Source organism: Onychostoma macrolepis, chromosome 16, assembly GCF_012432095.1.
Source record: "Onychostoma macrolepis isolate SWU-2019 chromosome 16, ASM1243209v1, whole genome shotgun sequence".
Classification (NCBI taxonomy): Eukaryota; Metazoa; Chordata; class Actinopteri; order Cypriniformes; family Cyprinidae; genus Onychostoma; species Onychostoma macrolepis.
Genome location: NC_081170.1, coordinates 30,716,074 through 30,741,550, shown reverse-complemented (window position 1 = coordinate 30,741,550; position 25,477 = coordinate 30,716,074). Strand labels below are relative to the sequence as shown.

General features: G+C 37.0%; 1 protein-coding gene across 2 annotated transcripts in view; it reads left to right on the top strand.

The window, feature by feature from the left end:
• Positions 1-25,477, top strand: part of ascc3 (activating signal cointegrator 1 complex subunit 3) — a 236,095-nt gene that overhangs the window by 48,711 nt on the left and 161,907 nt on the right. For both annotated transcript variants that reach the window (XM_058745784.1, XM_058745783.1), the window contains exons 7-8: positions 2,142-2,277; positions 3,331-3,456. In XM_058745784.1, the coding sequence (XP_058601767.1) occupies positions 2,142-2,277; positions 3,331-3,456 (262 nt within the window). The remainder of the gene's footprint in view (positions 1-2,141; positions 2,278-3,330; positions 3,457-25,477) is intronic.

The window sequence follows — 25,477 nt, the reverse complement described above, 5'->3', positions numbered from 1 at the left end:
CATTTTAAAAGCAGCACTGTCTCTTTAAATCCTGATCTGACACACATCCGATCTTCTCCAAGTTCTTTAAAGTCATTTAGGTCTTTTTAGCTCATTTAAGACTTGACCTCATTTAAGTTTACGCAACAAAAATGGGCACTTATATATATGTGTAAAACAATAATTATAACTTAAAAAAAAAAAAAGAATACTGTACCTCCACATTTCAGAACACCACTGCGACTGCTAGCTTTATGAATATGTTTACTAAAACAACAAAAAACCTTTTTAATAATTTTTTTACACATACAGTACTGTCAAAATTTGCTTCTTTAGGACGCTAAGAACAAAGTAATTTTTGAGCACTGAAAAACACTGTAAAGTGAGGATGTTTTCCAAAACAATATTCTTATTAACTTTTTTAAACTCCGTATTTTAACCACACACTTTTTCCAATGTGCACTCATGCACAGTTTTTAAGGAAGTTTTTTTTTCTTTCTTCAAGCTTTGAATAAGTTGCCATTTTTCTCTGTAGATATTTTTTCCTTTTTTCTTCATCTAATCTCAGACTGACTCAATGATGGTGAGATTATATCTCTTTTTGGCTGTACTTTTTGTTGTTCGTCCAAAAATCTCACTGGATAATTACAATAGTTGCAAAAGAATGTTACAACCAAAGCAAAAGACAATAGAAATAGCCATCTTAACTATTGTTGTGAGGAATGTAATACGCCTAACCCCTCTGCACAGTACTGTATGTAAATGAGGAGCACAGAGGGCACCTGCTTTGCTGAATGACGTTTCTGTGTGCCTGCTGAAGTATTGTCTTTCATGTGTTAGGAAACAAAGGTGCCACTGTCAAACAGTGTAAGGACACTAATGATTGTCTTAAAGGACTGACTTACAGCAGAGCACTTGAGCCAGGCAATCATTTGTGTCATTTTAAACTCTGAAATATAATCCTGAGAGCTCAAGGGCTCAAGATAAGCTTTTGGGTCTCTGCGAACGAGTGATCACTGTTACGTAGTTCATGACCTGAAAGTATGTACGTTTTCAACAGCGGATCAAATAGCAGAGCAACATGCAAGCAGATCAGGTTCTGGTGGAATGTATTTGTTTTGTCCCCCTAAATTTATTTATTCGACTTTGAAATTGAAGTGATGAAAGCAAGCAAACAGCAAAGTGAAGTGGGCAAACACAGAAGGCTCTTCTGGCTTTTGAGGTTTGACACATACTGACTACTGCCACCTACTGCTATGGAGAGCATTTCCTCACACTTGTTGGCCATTGGCTGTTGTGTTCAAGTGCAGCTTTTTGGTGGTCACACTAGATATTAATCATTCAAAGTTATTCTAGTATGGGCAAAATAATAGGATAAAATAATACATGCAAATGATTCAACTTCTCTCATTAATAAAAATATTAATAAAAACAATTTACCTTTTAAACATTTTAAATTGCAAAAATGAGGCTTTCCTCCATATTTGGTTTTGAGCCAAGCTGAATTTCTTCACTGATCAAAAGTCAGTGATCTTTTTGCTGTTTCAGATTTAGTGGACACAAGCTTGAAAGAGGTGCTTAAATTAAAAATAAATAAATAAATTGTTGATTGTAAATGTTTGGCGAAATAAAGGTGCATTTAATTTGAGGTTTGCCATTTCTGCAGCTCTGAGGCTAACATCTAAATACAATGTAAAACTAATTATTGTATTATTATTAATTATATATTACTATCAATAAATGCTAAATAAGCATAAAGTAGCTCCATAATTTACTCCAGATGTCTGATCGACGTCATTTTACATTTAATGCTTAAATTATATTTATATTTGTATAGTAAACTGTTATTGTAAGAAAATACCGTATCTGCCTATTTATTCTTGCTAGGGACCACCTACTCAGAAGGTAGAAACCCATTTTGCATGACATTGAATGGGTTAATCTGAAATCCATGATACTGCAATCAGCAGACCTATGTAAAACTGGCCAAGCAGTCATATTGAAGCTTACATACAGTTTTGAGAAAGCTCACACCATTTTGTCTCAAGCCTGTGCACAGTGTTGCTGTCATATTTTCCTCAGTGTTAGCTCTGCTCTGCATCTGATGGTGATCGCTATTGCTTGTGAAGTCTGTTGATGTGGAACTCTGTATTTGTGTGTAGGGAGCAGGCCTTGCTGGCTACACGTAGTTCTCCAGTGTTTGGCCGGCACAGAGATTACGAACGCATCCGTTACCCTCACGTTTACGATTCTTACACCGAAGCCATCAAGACCTCAGCATTCGTCGGAGGAGCCAAGGTAAAATCACACCCGCTGCTCACACACGCCCCACTAATCTGACTCTTATATGTGTAAGGACACAGAGGAAAAATAAATCTCCACTCTTAAATACAAAATCTCTCCCTAGTGCTTTGTTTACTCAGCATCATGCCAATCTGTTCAATTATATCACATTATCACACACTAGATTACCTTGAGCCTTTGTTTTTAATCCAGTTTTTATGATGTCTTAATTAAAATTCCTGCTGCAGGCCATCTTCCAGCGATTGAAATGAATTCATTTGGGCCTCATCTTTTTCCTGCGGGTGGGGTGGAACAGGTGGTTTAGGGCCAGGATGATCAAGAGATTTTTTATCACAAAAATATATGAGCAGTACAACTGTTTTCAACATTAATAATTATAAGACATTTTCTTGAGCTGCAAATCAGCTTTGCATCACAGTAAATTGCATTTTAAAATATATTACAACTGAAAACAGTTATTTTAAATGCCATAATTGTATATTTAAATTGTATAAGAAGTATTTAAATTGTAAAAAAAATAATAGCATTATTTAAACACTCACAACAGCTCTGGCGATTTGTTTAGAACAACAATATGTGAGTAAGATGAGCAGCATTGCCAGATATGATGACGTGTGGTGTTGTGATCAACAGCTGAATATGACACATTCATTAGTTCGGCATATGCTCTCAGTCTGGTGAAAATGAGTTGTAATTATAGGAGCTGGAGGAAATGCAGCGTGCTAAAATTAGATATTTATTCTCCTATTTCTATAAATGATTTTCATTACAGAACGTATAGCAACCGCAGCTCAACCCACTGTATTCTACTACTCAAAGCAAATACACAAAGATGTGCTGCTTGCGTTACGACTGCTATTTTTACAGCTAAAGCATATATCGGAAGACTTTCGGTTAATTTCTGCTGTAATAAAGCCCACCGGTGTCCGCAGCTCTCAACATTGGTCTTCGCTGTTTGGTTCGAGACGGTTGCCGTGAGCTAATGCATGATAAAGGTTTAATTGTATGTGTTTTTGTGTAATTATGTCCTCTCCGCTGTGCCGGCAGATGCTGCTGCCCGAGGGGATCAGAAGAGAGAATAATAAGATGTACGAGGAGGTTGAGATCCCCCCCAACGAGCCCATGCCCATTGGCTTTGAGGAGAAACCCATGTACATCTCGGAGCTTGACGAGGTCAGTGGTGACTTATTTACAGCTGTTGACATTTATCAATGCTTGTGTTCACACTCCATGAGCTTTTCTCAACTAATCACACTCGTTTCTCCTGTTTATATTGAATGATGGCATTATGCCTAAAATCTTCCCCACATGATGCCGGATGCAGCATATGATGGTTTTGCAGCTGTGTGTTATGTTTGTGTTTTGTTCTGTGAAGTGGAAAGCTGTCTTAACTTGTCCTAGCCCAGCTGGCTACATAGCAACTCAAAACGCTTTGCACTGATGGACGATATACCAGTTAAAATGATAAACTGGCACAGATAACACAAGATGGCTACACTGTGCTTATAAAGGGATGGACATAGTCACCAACAATACTCAGATAGGCTGTAGTGTTTAAACAATGCTCAATTGGTACTAAGGGGCCCAAAGTGTGCCAAGAAAATATCCCCCACACCATTACATCGACAGCACCAGCCTAAACTGCTGATAAAAGGCAGGATGGATCCATGCTTTCGTGTTGTTTGTCAAATTCTGACCCTACCATCCAAATGTCACAGCAGAAATCAGGACTCATCAGACCAGGCAACCTTTTTCCAGTCTTTTATTGTCCAGTTTAATATATAATGGGGTGTAGCGGTACACAAATATGATGGTTTGGTACGTACCTCAGTTTTAACATCACAGTTCGGTATGATTTCGGTACAGCAGGGGAAAACACTAAACAGGAAAAAAACACTTTTTTTTTTTTTTTTTAAATAAACTATTGTAATATATATATATATTATAACTAAATAATTTCTTTAAATACATTCAGTTATAGTTTACATTATCTTAGTGATAAAAATCTACCTCAGCTTATGCTTAAAAGTATAGGCAGCCCTTTTACATTATAAGGTTACAATTTGGCCTAACAACTTAACCCAAACTTAAATTTTATTACTATTTATTTTTAAATAGATGATCAACACTCAAGAAAAAAAAAAAAAAAAAAAAAATGGATGTAAACATGTAAATTGCACATAATGCAATTTTTAGATTAACTTATAAATAAAAAAATAAAAAAATCTAGGCTATTTGTTAAAATATATTCAATTACACACTGGCTGTCATAGCATGTTTCATAACAGATTAATTTAAACATACATTAAATAATTAAGACTAACAGGTTTAGTAAAATATAATGAGTATATGGTGTAATATTTCACGAAATGCTCCTCTCTAGACTTCATTTCTCTCGTGAACTAACGAGCTGTGGACACCTGATAACTTGTTGAGGTAAATGAAATGCTACGTTTCCATGCTGTTTTGTTGATGTCTTTCTGCGGTTGAAACACTGATTGAGCAATTACATGAAGCATGAGATGTTCAGTCATGTTTATTCGCATTAAAATAGTAGTACAGAGGAAGGAATGATCGCGTTCACTCGTGCTCCGCTCTGCACAAGTCTGCGGCGCGTCACGGGAACCGGAGCTGATCACGACCGCTCGAGTCAATGCTTGTGTTGGGTTTATACCAGCACGTTTCTGAACCGTCCCAGAAGCGGCTCTCCAAAGACTGTCAAAAGGCATTTATTATTTGAATTTCCTGAATAAAATAAAATAAAATACTGTATTCGAAAGACGGGTACTGAAATGTTTGTAAGTTTTTGTATTGCGGTATAAATTCATATCATAAGAAAACTTAGGAAAACACAGGTATTCGGTATGAACCAGTATACTGCCCAGCACTACTATTGGTGGTGGAAACGCAAGCCAGATCAGGGTGTACCGTACCGAATTGTACTGTACTGTATTGCACTGACCAGTACCGCTTGGTGGAAACGAGCCATTGTTGACCAAAATTAAGAATATTGTGTTTTAAATTTTTGCTTATATTGCCGACCCCTAGGTGTCGGGTTGACAGCTATCCCTATCTCAGGATAATGTCCCATTTATCCCACAGTTCAATGAAAATTGACGTACATTTCCATCTGTTCCTCACACAGCGCTATTTATATGACTTCAGAGGGCCTGGAAGTTAAATGGGCATTTTAGGACAGTTTTATAGTACTTTTTGGGTCTCTTTAGAATGAATTACAGTCAGTTTTCATTTTATGGAAAAGAGCAGTGTGAACACTTTCCTCTTTTAGCCTGCAATACACTTACAATAGTCTCCAGTTGCGACCATTGAAAAGCTGAACAGTCATATTCGTTCGTGGCTCACTAGCCAACTTAACTGAAAAAAAAACAATTGGAAAACATGTCTTTCTGCTCCTTCGGGACATTAGTGGAATTCTATACAGGTATTTTTGTCACATCCGTCTTGACTGTCCATATTCAAACCACATGTGACTCGACCATAACCGCAGCACTTGGGTACCAGATGTTTTTCACTGACTTGATACCAAAGTAACAGTACTTTTGACATCCTCACTAAAGACATGATGTCCATCCAAACCTGATTGGCTAGTAAAAACCTCTCTTCACTAACAGTAGTCCAGAGCTGAGTGGCTTACAAAGACCCACTTTAGCAAATAAGGTAGGCTTGATTTTGACAGGAAAGTGCACAACAACCTCCTCGCCAAACTAGAGGACGTGTTGGCCGTGGCTTACTCAAAAGCTCACAGCTTTACCGTGGGTCTCCTTTAATTATAGTCATCAGTGTGTCAATCATAATGACAGCCGTGTGGTCATGCCTCAGCTACAAGGTGTGTTCAAATTCACGAGATCGGCAAGAGGGACTTGATGATTGGTGAAGTCTTGAGTTTAAACAGATTGATTGGTCATGCCTGCTGGGTTGTTTTGTGTCTTCTTTATTGTTTTGTGAGGCTCAGCTGTTAATGGGTTTTAATTCATCAGTCAGTCATTAATACACTTTTTTTTTTTTTTTTCACTAATAATGTTGGTTAAGGGTTACTGAAGCAGATAGAATTGAGTTTTTATTACTTTTTTCCACCACCACCACCACTCTCTTACTCTTGCAATTAAATTGGCTGTTTTGCTATACTGTGCCTTTAAGATGTTTATACAGCATGTAAATAACCCCTGTTATGATTAGCTAACCTCCACATACTGGTGTAGTTAACACTGGCTCTGTCCGAAAGCTGCCTAAGCTGTCATTCATCAAGTTGCTGATGGGTGGTAATATCTTTGGATTAATATTAATATTAATATTTTCCAATTTGGGTTGCTTTAGCCCTGCCACTTTTTAAAATATAGATAGGACAGAACACACCCAGGAAGTTTAAACTGTCATGTTGGATTGATTTTTCAAGGAAGATTACTTGCTTATTTTTTATGTATACAATTACCTACATGTAAACTTAATTAACAAACATTTTAGGAGTAACATTTAAAAGTAATTCATCCCTTCTGCTCCACCCATCCCGCTTTCCACCAGCAGTTTAAAGATATCATTACTGACTCATAGCCTGGCCATAAACACTTCTGAGAACACATTTAACATCCCCAGTAATTAGATTCAGTATCTTTATGAATAAAATAATTTTATTTTATGCAAGGAATCAAACATTTTTATCACACAAAACAACAGTGTGACACTCTTTAAGATGCCCCTAAATTCTGCATTGCATGAAATGAGTCACAGAACAGTAACAACTTCATAGATAAAATAAAACTTATACAAGCCTTTATTTCACCAAAGAAATACACCAATTAGGTTGTGCTCAGAACTGCTCACTCCTGAAGAGGATGCATAAAGCCTGCAGTCCATAATGTCACCACTAGGTTGTTACGTTAGATAGGGGAGGGGTGCTTGGATTTGACAGTCAGTGAAACTTGGCTGGGTTACGCAATAACTGCCCAACACTGAAATAAATACATAAATAAATAACCCCCAGAAATGAAAAAATGACTCAAACCAGCGTTTGGGTAGGAAAAAGCAGAATAATTTTCATTATTTGCTCACCTTAATGCCATTCCAAACCCGTATGTCTTTCTTCATTCTGTGGCACACATAATAATAAATCTTTAAAAAAATGAAAGTAACTCGTACATGTTTGGCAAGTCATGGGGGTCAGTAAATGATCCACATCCTAAAACAGTTTATTTCTAAGTTTACATGAAATAATACAAATTCCAGGTTTTCATTGTGGCCTGGAACTTGAAATAAGTCACCAAAACAAAAATATGATGCACATAATCACAATGTTCCACCACCTGCTTTTGTGACAGGTGCAGTTTCACAGAGAGATGGAGAATGACTCATCTGCAGCGACTCAATGACCTTGTCTGTTTTGTCACAAATATGCTAGGAAAAAAACAACTGAACTATCCATTATCGTAAAGATAAAAAAGGTTTCAATATTTTTCAATAAAACAAAAAACAAAATCACAGATATTTTTCATTGCATGTCTCCTTTAAATCATGTCTTTTCAGCAAGGCTTTCCTCTTCCAAACACATTGTTAGGAGTATAATATAAAGTACTGTAGATCAGTATGAATCTATTGAAATCCTCATCATTTTAATCTTGACCGACAGAAGCATCTTTTCCATATTCAGACATTTATGTTTGTCCTCCTACTCGTTTTCAAGTCCGCTAAATGGCCTTCAGGTGTGTTTGTGTGTGTGTGAACGACATACACTCCAGTGGAAGAGCAGACGTCGCTTGAAGCTGTGGCTTTTAGTGGCTGCCACTGGTGTCAAACATAATAACTGCTCTGAGGGAGCGTTTAAATGCAGGAGGGTCAAACCACTGCCCTAATGGAGACAAAAATACGCTTGACTTGCCTGCTGTCGCCCACTTGAAGAAACCCAAGCAGCAGTTGAAAAATGAAAGCAGAAGAAATGTCCCGTCTCCGTTGTTATCACAGCACAAGATCTCAGATCATCGCTCTTTTCATGTGTGGCTAACGCAGAGGACGTGATCTGGAATCGGCTTGAACTTGTCCTGTGGCACAGAGGGATTGTGTTTGTGTGTTAAAGAATATCCGTCTCTCCTCGGTAAGAGGGTAAATATAAGAATGGACAGCACAGATTTATTTTCTGGCCCCCGTGGGGCTCATTTCCAGCGTTGTGTTTTCCTCTCTTTCAGGAAACCATTAATTAAAGCGCCAAGCTTCACAGCGTAATCAATGATGCACCTTTCGTCCTAAATTTGGCTATGTGGACGATATTCTTTTTGCCTTTTCTTTCTTTAGTTTTTTTTTTTAATTTCTTTAAGACACTACAGAACTATATATCACAGGTAAAGCAAACATCAAGCTCAGAACAAGTACGATTTCACACGAGTTTCATCATAATCGCCTTCTTTTGGGTTTGTTTATGTGGCGCTCATGTCTGCAGCTTGAACGGATCACTCCTCGCGTCTGGAGCGAGCGACAGAGATTGATATAAGCGGTGTGAATTAGTGGGAGTGGAGAAGTGCCTCTATTCATTAACTAAAGCCTCTGCAACTCAGAAACAAAGTGCTTCCCTTTTATAAAACAGCGGCGTGAAACGGCTAATACATCTTTATGTGCCATTAGGGTCTTTTGAGCGGCAGGCCTGGAAGCGTGTCTGTTTTTTTTTTTTGTTTTTTTTTCTTCTTTTTTTTAAGTGCTGCACGATTGTCATTTATTGAAAGCCATAATGGGCAACAGGGACACGGCTGCTCAACGTGCCTTTAATAGCTGTGTGAAACATTAAAAGTGGTGAATTTATTAGGAAGCCTTTTAACTAATGAATCTCAAGCACTGCTGTTTTGCTGTACTCGCATGGTAAAAGCCTTTCTAATTTCTGTGAAGAAATATACGAGAGAGCTGCCTCCGCAATGAGTGAAAATCAAAACACTTCCATGCTTCTGTACATCAGCACAGTCATGCGAAAATCAAGTGATGAACATGCAAAGTGTTGTTTCATAGCCATGACATGTAATGCTTTTATTGGTGGAAGTGATACAAATGTTTGTTTACTGTGGCATGTAATGTTACTTATAGCAATCGGCATAGATAAGCTGTTTGTTTCAGCTTAAGATTTTTCAGAAAAATGCTATGTTTTTTGTTTTTTTTCTTTGTTTAAATGAGCGTAATGCTGATGTTAATAGATCAATATTATTGCACTGTCTGTAGGTAAAAGTTTTAATCAAATTAGTTTAAATGTTATTATGCAATATTATATATAATGCATTCAATTTAAATTGAATTTTACTGAAAATTGAACATTACTTTTCTTATTTAATGAATAATGAATGGCTTTCTTTCTCTCTCTCTCCACTTTCCCACTACAGTTTTCTGGTGGTCTTCTCATTAAGATTTCAAAAATTGAGATTCTAGATTGGTCTAGTTCAACAATTAACTTCAAGTTAAATTACTTTCACAAGTTAAATTACGTTCTCCTAATGAGAAGTGCTCCTTTAGGGCACTTAATCGCTGGGGTCATTTCGGAAGAAGCGTTTGACAAACAAATGCATAAGATGGATTTAGCAGGTTTGAAAAGCTGGGGTTACACTCTATAGCCGCTTTTCCACTGTCCGGCCAGTGCTTTAAACGGGCCAGGTGGGGCTAATAGCCTCAAACCTGTAGCACCGAGCCCAAAATCACGATGCATTTCCACCGTCGGGCGCTTCACTAAAACCCGCCCTTTACACGCCTCTCTGGAACAATGTCACCCAACCCCATCATTTCACCAACAAGGAGGAGTTATCAGAAAACTAATAAAAAATAAGTCACTTGAACTAGCGATCACAAAACAAACATGATAAAAGCGGCCGTTTGTTTGCATGTTTTGTTAAAGATTTAAATCCAAAAGCATCGATGTTTTACAATAATAAGTGATACATTGATCATAATGAATTAATCAGGATAGAAAATTTGTCATAAAGCGGTTTGAACCGTTATTTCACAAAAGAAAGAGGACACATATAGCCTACTTTCAGTCGAGTCTGTTTCTGTTTATTTGTAAGTTAGTCACAGTATACGTCACATTTAGAAAGGATGATCATTTCTATATTTCACCAAAAATGCGACCCGAGTAGCAGAGGGAGCTCCTGAACAAAAAACATTAGTATGATATTTTTTTGACTAAAGACGAGACATGACAGATAAAATACGTTACTGAATAAATACACGATTGTGATAGCCTGAATGAGAAGCTGATGTCTTATTTCTTCAAGCCGTTGGCCCCGAGGAAGCACCGACGAGACACGATCAAGCCCCGGAAGTGACAGTGGAAACACGACTGGCCCTGGCACGCACTAGCACGCCCGCTTTTGGCCCAACAGTGGAAACGCGGCTTATGTATACATATGCACACACTGTATACAGACATTGGCAGATGTAAACATGTTACAATGATAGACATTTGTAAACAGACTGTGACCACAATCATGAATATGAGACTGCTAATATAAACTTCTTGTGCTTTATATGTACATTAAGCAGAATAATTTACAACATAAAGGGAAAAAAGCTGAGATATGGTTAGAAAGCATGAAGCTCGTGCTGTCAGAATGCCAGTCTGTCAGTCAAATCCGAAGCAAAATGCAACACATTATGATGTGATAAATGAATGAGTGATTGTTACAAACATATGCATCAAATACGTTAAACATGGAAGCTCAACTGTGTGCTAGAACAGGTATCACTGGTTGTCGCGCATCATGCACACACATTCGAGCTTGTTCTTTTGCTTGTAATGGAGGTTGGCAAACCCACTTAAAGGTGCCACCTACAGCACAACACTGGCATGACAGCTGACGTAAAATAAGGATTGGTTAAAAAAAAATGTCTTGATCAGCCCCGATCTTGATCCTTGAGATCAGCTCGCTGCATCCCTAGTTTTGGCCCCTCATTAACATTACAAAGGCATTTTTAGAGTCGAAAAAATGCAGTTTTGAAAATAATACCGTTATTGTTTCAAATAATGTGGATTTGTGAAAACAGTGACATCATTCACATTCATATTCAGTCTATAGGAATGCGTATGTGTGTTTCTTTACAAAGTGACATAATACAGCATTTTTTGTCTTAATTAGTTTTTGTGGATCCGTGTGAACGAGGATTGTGTTGACAACATCCCCGTCTGTATGCGAATTTAAAATATAAAGCTTACAAACTGTTTATCTTAAACTAGCACTAAGACCCAGAATTTTCTCTACCTGTTTACAGTCATGGGCAGCTACTGGGTTTGAAATCAAGTATGTAGCAAATTGACTTCTTAAAAGCCAGAACTTGATCTGTCTCTCTAAAATTATCATTTATTCCAAATGCACTGCAGCAGTAGTTCTCTCCTTCTAACCCTTGTGTTAGATTGTAGCTCTAGAGTTCCTCTAGTTAACCTCTAAACACATGTAATGTAAAATTAGATTATGTGTTAAATTGATTTAAATAGTAATGAAAAAAAAAATAAATATATTAATGTTGTGGATGTCAAAAGTACCAGTACTTACCAGAGCTGCAGTATTGGTAATACAGAATATTGAGTCAATTTGTAACACATTCTGCCTGAAAGACAGGCAACTGCTTCCGAACACTTGGCGCACATGCTCTGTGAGAATTCAAATGCTGCGCTTTTGCTCCTTTGGGGAGACATTAATGCAAACACAGCAAGTTAAACGTAAACAGATGGGTTAAAAAATTATTTATTTAAGGGATAATCAGCGGCTAGCTGTGCATTAAACGATTTGAATGCACGATGTGGAGGCGAAGAACCACCCGACGCCTTCGCGAAATGATCGTTTATGCCATGGTCATTTGCCAGCATTCACATATTAAATATGTTAATAATAATTGCGCTGAAATATTTGACCGGAACGATAAAAATGACGGTTATTTTACTCTGTATTACTATAACTATAACTGTATGTTACTATGGTTACCAATGTTTATAGGAAGCGCATTAATATAGAACGTGATTAAACTGACCTGGAACTACCTGTGCAGTTCAACGAATTTAATCAACACCTGCCAGCCAATCAGAATCGAGCATTCAGACAGACCATGGCATAAAAAATATGGCATCAAAATATCAGATCTGTGCATATCAAAATATCAGGTTTTGCATGTCTGTCTGCCATTTGTATAATCAAACAAGAAAAAGGAAACCCCTCATTACTTTGTTTACTTGAATAATTACATGAAAGCTAGAAGCAGTGTTCACTAAATTGAATAATTTGAGAATGTGGTTTTTATTTAATTTAGTACTATTTATATTAATATTTTAACTCATTATTATTCATTCATTCCCTGTGCTATCAAATTCAATATTGAGAATTACAACAGTTCAACATTTGCTATTGGTATCACCCAATTCAATTTTGGTAACACGCCGATGTTTAAAAGTAATTAACATTTTTAACTCTGGTAGCTCTAATTTTGGTGGATGTTAAGATTTATTACATTTTTTTTCTTTTAATTCTTACAAGAAATTCACCAAAATAATAAGGCGGCAAACACTATGCTCTATAGTGAAAGACTAAACGAGATGTGGTATTATTACTAAACATGGATCACAGTGTGGCAAATACTGCAATCCTTCTTATATCTTGTGATACATAAAGCATTGCAATTCTAACCTTGAGTGTATAATGAATTATTCCTTTTCATTTGACTGCAGTACATTTTTTTTTTTTTTTATGATAGGTGACTTTCGAGTGACATTGCTTACAAATTGCATGTTTTATCTCCAGCTTGTTCTTCCAAGTAATGCTGTAAAAACCAACATGAACACAGATGCTCTTTCTGAATATGAAAAAAAAAACATCTTAAATTTGTGCAGCTGTGCTGTCGTTTACTTCATCATTTTCACACGTCTGCTCTCAGATGAGAGCGCTAATGAATGATGCATTTACAATGAATATCCAGTGTCAAATGCTTGAAATGGAAAATAATAACTAGATTTACATTTCTAAAGGAAATAACTGTGCTTGCAAAGCAATAAAAAATAATAGGGTGAAAGTTTTGGTGGTAAGTATCTGTGTTAGTCTAGTCTTTTGCATGCCACTTGGCATTTTAATTAATAGCAGCCCTGTGTTAATGTGGTGTCTTAATTTCCTTTCATATATTCATATAGTGCAAATATCAAAGGGTGAAAGTTTGTCTGGTTTACATGGCCCTGTTATCCCATGCTGCTAGATATTCTGACTATACCAGGTATTTACAAAGAGCATCTTTCTATATTGACAGCTAAACAAATATGTGTATTCTGACTCAATGTTTCTTGCAAGTATATTATATTATATTGTTATATTAGGGATTTATTAATAATGTAAAAATGTTAAAAAAAGAAGAAAAAAGCAAAAAAAAAATGTTTTCCCTTTCTTTCTTTCTCTGATTGAAGCATTTAGCCTGTGTGGGACATATAGAAGAGCTTATTAAAAATCTTATTACTAAAAATAGGCAATAGGATGTTGTTTTACAAGCCTTGACACTGCCCATGTGACAGCTACAAAAAAGTATGTCTAATTGATGCCGTTTTAGTTTTAATGTGAGGCTGTTACCACAGAAGAACAGTGATCATTTTTTAGTAATGATTATGATTAGAGGTTGACCGATTCATCGGCACCGATAATTGATTGCCGCAACTATCGGTTATCGGCAAAAATCCATGCCGATAGTTTTCCGGTTTGCAACCATTGCTGGAGTGGCTGAGAAGGGTCCGCTGGCATTATACAGTACGAGAGCGGCCTCTAGAGGCGGAAATCACTGACAGCACGTGTTGTTTATTTTGACACGTGACACTGCGCGCTGCACAGAGCGGGAAACTCCAGACGCGCATTTAAATACAGCCGACAGAAAATCCTGCCGCGGAACAGAGCGCCATTCACATAGTTTTCTATTAAATTACATTATATTTGTCCCAAATCGTTGTGAATGTACATAATGACTTCACCCTAGGCTATAAATTAGGTATTGTGCATTTTTCTGCAAAATGTTTGTCTTTCTGTGGCTCTAATAAAGTCTGACTGCTTCCTATAGAGAGCTGTAATAAATCGCGATTTCTCTTTCCGCGTGCTCTGTTTTTTTAAACAACGAACTTCAAACTCATTTATGCCACATTGTTCATTCTTGAAGCAAACTTATGTCCGTTTGGGGATTAAATAAATTGTTTTAGACCGCCACTTGAATTGAACGCAATGGTGTGTGTGTGTTAGGGGTGTAACGATACACGAATCGCGGTTGAACGATTCACGGGCATTTTCCAAATGGAAGTGATCATCCCTATCCCCTTGGAGTGGGGACTTGGGAGTGAGCAGGGCACGTGCGTGTCATTATGTAGTCGTTTGGAATGCACTTGGTGAAGGGAACGTAATTTCCTCATTATCTTCAGCTGGGATGTTCCCGTGACAACGCAGCACGGTGTGCGTCAGCAGATGTCGCTGTTTAAATGTCAGTAGTCTTTTTATTGTTGTTAGCATAACTGTTGCAAATAAACATACATTTTACATTTTAAAACGTTTTAAAAATATGCTATATAATATATAAAAAATAATATATATAAAACTTTTTAAATTATGAAATGTATTTTTTTTTTTTATGCGGTTGTCCGCCAGCGAATCTGCTGACGCACACCGTGCTGCGTTGTCACGGGAACATCCCAGCTGAAGATAATGAGGAAATTACGTTCCCTTCACCAAGTGCATTCCAAACGACTACATAATGACACGCACGTGCCCTGCTCACTCCCAAGTCCCCACTCCAAGGGGATAGGGATGATCACTTCCATTTGGAAAATGCCCATGAATCGTTCAACCGCGATTCGTGTATCGTTACACCCCTAGTGTGTGTGTGTGTGAGTGATACCTCTGAGTTCTCCTAGACGCAGCGCTGCGCTTTTGCCTGGTGTGTGACTAACATTTTTTATTTATTAGATAATTATCAAGTGTTAAAAAATAGATGCATATAAAGTGTGTGAGTACACATACAATATCCATATGTATGTAATTTTAATGCTATGGCCTTGTGTAGATATTTAAAGATGGTCATCTTTAAGCGTGATTGTTGAAATTAAATGGTAATACTTAACAATAAGAGTCCATTCGTAGCATTAAAGAAAACTGTAGAAGTATTGTTCCTTGTTAGAGTGTGTTCATTTCAACATTCACTATTAGCAACTAATAGGCTACATTTTTAAAATTTTAAAAAGTTTCTTCTTTTAACATTAGCAAACTATGAAATAACTTTAATGATCAATATAGTAAATAATATTAATATTTTTATTCATTTACAATGTATGGTTCAGTACTGTTACAGGTTTTTTTTTTTTTTTAAATTAGTAAAGCACTAGCTTTCTTTCAGTATCCATTTTGAAAACTATCGGTTGATTAATCGATATCGGCCAGTGGGGTCCTACCTAGCTATCGGTATCGGTAAAATCCACTATCGGTCGACCTCTAGTTATGATGTGTAATTTTTGTTTTTCCTCTTCTTGTGAGAGCTGATATAATAATTAGGCTGTCTAACCGTTTGTGTTGTTTATCTCCTCCATAGCACTTACATTTAAAATACAGCATTCTGTGTAGAATTCACTTGGGTCGGATACATTTTGTGGGCTGCACTGAGGGAAGCCTGGTTGAATAGCACATATAATTCACTGTTTGATGTTCTGTCTCTGGACCACACTTTTGTGAGATGTTCACGTGACACTAACGTGAAAGCAGGCTTCATTCAACCCAATGTAAACGCTTCTACACTGTCTCAATTGCTCCTCATTCCCTGTATTGTACACTGGTTGCAGTAAATGAGTAAATAAATGACCAGTTTCAGAAATAACTGTAGCATCTTTTCATAATGTAGGGGTTTGTAGTGCTTCAGATTGTGGACAGAATATCTGACTAGACTGAAGTGCAGAATGAGTTATAAAATATTTTTGATTCCTATTGGTGGAAGAGAAACACTAAATATTTAAAGTGCCTTCTAAAAGGCTAACATACTGAAAATCTGCAAAACGTCCACAAAACAAAATTATTTCATGGGATCTATTAAAGGGTCAGTTCAACTGACATGTTCAAGGCCCAAAAAGGTAGTTAGGATATCGTTAAAATAGTCATGTGCTGTTTACAAGCAGAGGAAGACATATGCTGTCCATAAAACAGTCTTCGTAAACATGTCTGAAGATTTCTTGCCCAGCCTTACTTATTTAAACCAGAATATACAGACAATGAACTAAGAGAGATGGACGTTCTACGTCAGCAAGGTGGCTTCTGCGTCCGTGTCGTGGTATTCTTGTGAACACGCATCAAAGACTGAAACGGAAGAGAAGAAATTGTTGAATGAAGTCGCTATTTTTGTTTCCATAGAATTAAGGTTGAACCATTTTTACAATGTCCTCACTACCTTTCTGGGCCTTGAATGTGATAGTTGCACTCAATAATATATTCTTCAATATTAAAAAACCCCAAAAAAACCTAATACTGACTATTGTCATAAGTTATTATTATTATTTTGTATTTTTTTTTTTTATTCTGATGGTTGGGACTAACATCAAATTCTTAACGATCAGCCATTTATGTGTGACTGTGAATGACAAATAAATGCTGTAATACTAGCGTTGTCCATTACAAAATAATTGTAATCATTTTACATAAATAGGAATAACTGAATATTTTTTGACTTTGTGAAGTCAGTTGTTTCTTTTGGAACTAGCATGCATTTTTGTGAGCTTCATCAAACCCTAATTTGCAATATGAGTAAAGATTCAATATGTTGACATTGTATCTCCTGCTCATCTACATGAGCTATTTGCACTTGGACCCTGATTATTTTTCCAACTATATTAGCAATTATTTTTTGAAGAAGCAGTGCATTACAGATATCTTCAGTGATGTGAGTCAGGTTACAAGCATGAATCAAATTCTAAGCGTTCTCTTCATTAGCCGTGTGGAATAGTAAACATCTCTGCTCAGGAGTTTGCAGTCTGCTCATAGTACACACTGAAACAGAGAAACATCACTGATTAATCCCCCATGATTCCTAGCATTACATTAGAGATGACTTTTTAATGGGCGGAGCTTGAGGACCGTGAACAGAGTTTAAATGTAAATAGAAGGGGATTGCTTTCAGTCTGATGGACAGTTCTGCTTGAAACGTTTGTAACAACCCTCCCCCTGCATTCGCTCACGTGTGGACTTTTTGGACAATTGACCACTCATTTTTTTCTTATCTCCTCTCTTTGTTTCTCCATACCTCTTCCAGCAGCTCTGCTCAAGAGAAATAAATGGCCCTCCTAGTTGCTGTTACTGCGCCTGTCATTTATCAGATACTTTTGCTCGTAGGTGTGCGAGGTGTTGTTTGAATAAACATGCTCGAGTTTGTGTGTGTATGTGTGTGTTTGTATCTCTGGAGCGGGTAATTTTGTTGCGTGTGGGCTCGAGGCGGGCAGATAAGCTGTTTGCTAAAACTAACAATTAAAACTTGATCATGCTGTCAGTTCAAATGGAATGAAATGGAACCAAAAAGTAATTAAAAGGATAGCGTGCAAATGACAATTATATCTTTTGGCTTTCTATTACCAGCGCTGTGAATTTAATTATTGAGGCAGCTTTGACAAAAAATGTGCATGCATATGCACGTATAAACGCAGACTTTAAGATAAGCAAGCAGGCTACCGTTGCCCTTCTACTGAGCGCTGTGCATTTTCTTGCTCGTAGCTTTTTAAATCCAGGACAGTCAAAAAAAAATCCATGCGAGACGGTGCAGGTATTTAGATGTTGCTGTGAAATGATTGCTGGGGGCTATGTTGGTCCAATTAGTGTGTTTAAAGTCACGGGTGAGTTTCTGCTGTGTTCCCAGCTCACCCAGTCAGCACATATGGCCGAGGGCCCTTCATCCACAGAGTTAATTAGACTGTCAGGATCCATCGGACTCACCGTGGACTCTCTCCTTCCCCCACGTACAGGTGGTCAGATCTCCGGCTGCCCACAGTTTTAGAGCTGTTACTTAGCACCGTGCACTCGCCATATGTCCTGTAAAGACAACTTTCATCCACTTTCGCTCATTTGATTATATCATCATAATTTCTGCGGATATATTTAGCACGTCTAAAGAAATGGGCTTTTGTTCGCTGTGTTGGAGAGAGGGAAATGTGGTCAAGTGAATTGCTGGCTCCCTGCTGATATTGGTTTTGCTCACCGGCACTGCGAAGAAACGCTGCGAAACCGTCAGACTGAAAGTGTTAAGGGTGCTCCGGGCACAGACTGCGAGCATCTTGAGCACTAGTTCGTGTAGGAGTAGAACGAATCGCTGTCCTGGAAACCATGCCATTGCCGCAGTATGTGCGATTGGTACATTTTGGTGGAATAAGTACAAAAATAAAGTATACAAGAAGCAGAGCACATGTAAGTTGTTTTAAAGGGCTCATGTCACATGTGAGATCTTTTGAGATTAAAAACGTGATGTGCTATCAGGGTTTTTCCTGGCTCAAAATGAGGCGGAGGTGGCACCATCCTGATCATGTGCACACAATGTACCCACCCTTTAACTGGCTAAAACAAACACTTTTTACCCACAACGTATTTTAGGTGTTATAATAATTATATGATTTAAAAAAAAAAAAAGACAATTATAAAGCTACATTTTACAAAAATAAATTAAATACAACAAATATGCCAAAAGCCCTTTTGTAGTATAGGTGAACATAAACATAACATTTGTGAAATTGAAAATCTTTATCCACTCCTTATAGTCTCCTGGTCCACATCGCTTTGATCCAATATACATTTATCCACGTAAAGTGCCTTTCTAGAAAACAAAACATTTTCTTACAACCTTACATGAATTCTTCTTACTATCATAATTGTGTGTTAAATATAGGGCTCTATGAAATCAGATTTATTTTTTCCCAAATTCTGTTTGATTTTTTTTCCAAATTCCATTTTTTTTCTTTTCAAATTTTTCTGGAATCCTTTTTAATGGTTCAGTTTAATCAGATCGTGTAAATCAGTGGAAAATGAATATAAATTATGATTCTGTATAAAGAAATATCAGGTAAACTTGTATAAAAATATCAATATTTTTCCAAATATGAACTAAAATCTCTAATGGACGCTGTTCAGTGACTCTTGCACGTAACCGCCTGCCTGAGTTTTGTCGACAACCAGAGGCGGCACAAAATTTGGCGGAGGCGGCTGGAATGCGAACATGAATTACTGATGTCAAGACGTTAAGCATGCATGACCCACCAACATTTACAATGTGAGTTAAGGACCATTCACACCAACAACAAGAACTAAACAGATAACTGTAACGATAACTGTAGTAGCGTCCTTACCAAATGCACAATATCATTGCGTTTATTACCAAGGTATTACCAAGGTATTACCAAGGACGAATACAATACATTTTTAACAATCATTCGAATTCCATGAGAATTCCCCTCTCTTCCTACTATATAAGCAATTATTTTTGAAGAAGCAGTGCATTACAGATATCTTCAGTGATGTGAGTCAGGTTACAAGCATGAATTAAATTCTAAACGTTCTCTTCATTAGCCGTGTAGAATAATAAACATCTCAATATCATTGCGTTTATTATTAGCGCACCGCTGCAGTTTTGTCATCTGGCACTTTAAATGCTCAAGGTCTTTAAAAACTTGGATGCTGATTGGCTGTCAGTGTTTATCAGCTGGTAAAAATAATTCTCGAACTGATTCCAGTGATATCGACTCCTACTGTCATTATTATTACAGTTGTTTCAACTTCCTTATTCTCATGGAATTGGAATGATTATTAAAAATGTATAGTATTCGTCCTTTGTGTGAGCAGCCCTTTATGCCTGTTTGCTGTGGACTTTTGGTTTGCAGGTAATAGTAAAGTAGGATAGATACTGATTTTGCCCTATGACATAAACAAGAAGCATGAGTAAATCTGTCAAACCTTATGCTGATCCTGGCTGTATGCACCATTTGAACATCCTTGTGAAGAATAAGGTGCATTGGAGACGTGACTCACAATTAATTTCAGTGGAGTTTAATGTTAACATGTTGCTGTTAGCATGTTACTGTGGCCCTGTTTCCACATTAAGATGTGTTTTCAGTGATACGATCACAAGTGGTCAGCCAAGACAAATATTGTTACCACCTGGTATTAAAATGCACTTTAGATGCATCTCCTCTGACCACTACTGATAGGATTTCCTCAAGACACTCTGTCTTATTTTATCGTATTCTTCGTCACTTTCATGGCCGCACAGAGTGCGGCATTCACATGCTATTGACTGCTTGCCAATGATAATTATATCTTTGAGCTTTCTCAATAATGTTGACTGAACAAACCCATATTTGGCAGATTACAGGTGATTGACAAAGGAAGTGAATGAAAAGAATATAGAAAGCAGCAGCGATTTCGACCTTAATGTGTTTTGGTACAATACAGTGAAGTTTGAATTGCCTATTTTGGTGTACTTTCTCACAACAGGTACCACATTGATTATGTATTAGGCCTGGTTATGCATTTTCAAAATAGACGAAAAAAACCCTAATTAATTAAGGCCAGTATCACTGATACCAATACTACTGATGTCTCTATAAAATAGTCCCCCCGATATTTAACCATTGACTATAGCCATTCAACATTACAATATAATTGAGAGCTAACATTTATTAGACTTTAAAAAAATAACTTCTAATTTAAGTGAACTTAAAACAATCTTCACATAAACCCATTATCTACTTCGGGTTTTAAAGTCTCTACTAATGAACTGACGAGTTGAATCGGGTGTGTTAGATGAGGAAGACAGTGCTGGGCTGCTCCAGGACAGTTTTGAAAAGCATTTCAGATACATGTTCTTAAATGTGACTTATATAAAATATATTATATGCACGCACAGTTTTAAGGCAGCTTTAATCGCCTTTTTGGTATCTTCATGACTTTAACTGACCACAACATTGCATGCTCGTCGTTTATTTCGCGCATTGATATGAAATGATAAAGGCTACAGCGCGCATCTGCGCCTTTGTGTGTGCAATTGAAGATTACACGCTACGAGCACAGTACCGTTTCCGTGCTTGTTTGACTCGCGCCTGCTGCTGAGGCAAAGTGTAGTTCGCGTCTGAAATGTCTCCCGTTTGATGTGATCGTAAAGACATTCTGCGACTGAATAAATGCACTTTTTGTCAAGAGAGAAAGTGTCAGAAGCAGCAGTTGTGTGTGGGGTGGCCAACCCTAGCTCTGCCCCTGTGTTAATTGCGTTAAATATTTTTAACAAAAAATAAAAAAATAATCGCCTGCTTTAACACGCTAATTTTGACAGCACTAGTTTTTATACATTTGATTAGCATTTCTTTATTTGTTCTACTAGATTTTCTTTGTCCTATTGCTTGCAATTAGTTTTTTTCTTATTTATTCACTTACTGTTTACTTGTCTTCAGTGAGCGTAAGTTTTTTTTTTTTTTTTTTTTTTAAGGCTAGTAGTAGTTTTTTTTTTTGTGGTATAGTACGGAAGTTCTAAGCGGCCATCCATTATTATTTTTTTCCTTCTTGTTTTCTCGTGATCACGACTTATTTTTCTCGTGATCGTGACATAACAAAAGTTGTTTTCTCGTGATCACAACTTATTTTTCTCATGATCTCGACATAACAAATGTTATTTTCTCGTTATCACGACTTAATTTTCTGGTGATTTCGACATTACTATTGCTGTAGTAACAAATGCAACTTTGACAGGAACATTCTAAAATATTTGACCTGACTTAATGCGTTAATTGAGAGCGTTTTTAAAAGACAAAACTCAGTATATACACATAGTAATTCATACAGACAAGAAGATGAGCCCATAATAAGAATGCAGTTCGTTTAATTCCGCGTTAAGCGAAGGCTTAATGCGTTAAGGCAGTGTTTTTAAAAGACCAAACTCAGTAAACACATCATTAATAAAGCATTCCATGTACAGATAAACAAATAAGTCTATAACAAGAACGCAATGCGTTTAACGCGTTAAGCGTTTACCTATGGAAAACAGTTAGGTTATAAGAAAAAACGCGTTGCGTTCGACTCATCTGCTTGTCTGTACAGGCTATTAATTTATTAAAAATATGTTTACTGAGTTTGGTCTTTTAAAAACACTCTCTTAAAGCATTGAGCAACGTTAAGCGTTTTGGAATGCCCCCTTTGAGGCGCAAATGATCGACATAACCGTGCACTCGTATCTTGTGGATATAGAAATGACATCTACAATAAAATAAATAGGCTAATCAAACACTGCTGATTTTGTCCAGAGTTAAGCTACGCTAAACATTTTATTTGTGTAATTAACGTTTAAATGGTCCAACAACAAAGCATTTAACGCCGCAAGCGCAGGCGGAGCACCTTAGAAGAATGCAGAGAAGAACTATTCTAAAAATCTTAAACTGCTTGGATTAAACACTTCATTTTCCTCGTTCGTTTAAAATGTATATATAATAACATAAAATTATTATATATAATACAATTATACATAATAATATATTATAATAATTTGTTTGTGATTTTTATTAGTCATATAGGATATCATGTGCGTAACAAGCTTAATGCTGCTGCTGTGTGTTTTTTTTACAAACAAATGTAGAAAATACAAAAGATTAGGTTACAACACTGTATAACATCACTGAACTAAATTATACACATGTATATCTTATTACATTTATTAACAATAAAAATTAAAAATAAGAAAGATGCACATTAGAAATGGGCTATGTCGTTGTATATGAGAAACAGAGTCATGCAGCAGTAACGTAACGATAACAGATAAAATTTCAAGCAAAATGATCATATTTATTCAAGCATTTAACATTTATAAGTTAATTAAATGTCAGTAATGAATGGCACAAATTATAGATAACCTAAGTAGGTCCTCTGCTCTGTCCCAAACGCGTACAGTATGCTGATACAACTCCCCAATCGTAGTTCTATACTGCCACCTGTTGGCGCAGTTGTGTAACTTGAGAACAACTCTTGTTATGTCGAGATCACGAGAAAAATAAGTCATGATAACGACAAAAAAACTTTTATGTCGTGATCACGAGAAAACAAGAAGGGAAAAAAATAATAATGCATGGCCGCTTAGAACTTCCGTAATATAGACACTAGTGACAAGAATTATGAAATTTCTATGGTATCAAAAAATTTGTATTTAAAGCAAAAATACCTTTACCATGAAATAAAACTACTCACATTGTTATATAACGTTTTGGTCATATTGCCAACCCTAATTTCACTGAGTGTTTTACAGAGGATTTTGTGATGGTCATTTCTGTGAAGTAAGTTGAAGAATGTTTCGGAATAAAGTTACTGAAAATTTTAATGTTTTAAATTTAGAATAATCTTTAACTTGCAGTTTTTTTGTGGGTACAAGTTGTAGATGAGGTGGTGAAAGAAAGTCCCCTATTAGAACAAGAATTATTCTAATCCCAAACTCACTCTTTGGTGATGTAAGCCAGTGCCGGTACAAGTACGTAAATCCAGTTTATTTATTTTTTTTTTTTGAGACTGACTTAACAGTCAATAAGAATGTGAAATTGACCCCTTTTTTCTTACTCATTACAACTTGCTGGGGTTTTTGAGTATGATTCATCAGTGCACCATATGAAAAAAAAAAAAACACTTTTAAGTCTTAGACAGAGTGGAGTAAAGCTGAGATTGTGCTTTCAGGTGCAAATGATTTTAGCCACTTGAAGTTTTGAATGGGAGCCTGGTCTGATAGTGTTAGATTTACCCCACGAGCCTAAAACTCAACGAACTGAAATGGGCCGCCAGTGTGGCAATCACTCCACTCACACACTGTGATGAAAAGTCCCGTTTACTGCCGCTATTTCTGCAGCCACTAAAGGGAGATTAAAAACCCTCTTTTGACGTACAGCCGACTGTGAGTTTGCGACTTGTTTTAAAACGTGTCGTACACTGTATTGGTTGGCTGATGGATTACCTCAGGGCTACATTACTGTGTGGAGTATAAGATAGCACGTGGGGGACCACCCTGACCCAAATCACGTTTTCATGTCGTTTGATGAGCATTCATCACAACACTGAGTATACTTCAAAGGAAAATAACCGAATGCGAGACATTTTGCGAGATCATTAAGTAATGACAACTCCATATTTGCTACATGTACGCATTACTTCGAGGTGAATGTTGGGGCATGCATACATTTGCATTCATTTGCATGTTTAAGGTGTGCGGGGACACTGGCAGTCCTTTACAGACAAAGCTGATAAATCAAAATGAAGGGGGCTCTTAAAACAAGTGCAGCAGTTTGGTTACCTTGGTGATACAACCGTTCAGTAGGATAGGAAGAGAGCTCCTAATTACCTATGAATATTTATAAGTTGGTCCTCTGAAGACCCACCCTGGGAATATAATGGGTCAGACCGGCTGGGGCTGATGCTGCCATCCTGACGGGAGGCGTAGGAATACAACTTCTCCCCCCGTTTTTCGGAGAGCACGTGGCACTCAGCAGAAGGTGATGTTATATGAAAACACCCACCCCCAATGAAGCGCTAACAGCTTTCTGGAAAGCTTTTTTTTCTGGTAATTGGCTCCATTTGGGCAATTAAAGCTGATGAAGTTGAACTCCATTTCAAAACCTAGTGAGCTGCCTTGCCTGTCTACTGCCTACTTAGGCAGCTAGCTATTTAGGCAGAAACTGAAATGCTACCTTGCAGTTGGCTGAATTGCACATTCTTCATAGGTAGCAACTCCGTAACGGACTTTTTCTCTCTGAGCTGTTCGCAATGCATTCAGGGATTGTTATTTCTGTGAAACATGCATATAATGCTTCTAGTGTTTGGCCACACAAAGGTATCTTAGAAGGAATAGAATTTGGATCATTCCTATTTTGCTTTAAAGTGCTGTCCATGTTGGAATCTAGGTTTAAAAAAATCTGCAGAAAATGTTAAATAGTTTAAATTTAGAGCAGTCATCATTCCCTTATTTGTGGGTACAAGAGTATATTTTTTAGGTCTTCATTGTGGTACTCTGCAGAAAATAATTATCCCAAATGGCGTAGTTCAAAATGTGAAACTTGGTCCACCTCGGCTGACATCACCTAGGCTTTGTGGGCTATTGGTTAACCAATTCCAAATAGCTATTTAGAGACTATGTAAAGCTGTCTTCGGTAGCCAAAATTTTGCCAATTAAGTAATGTTTG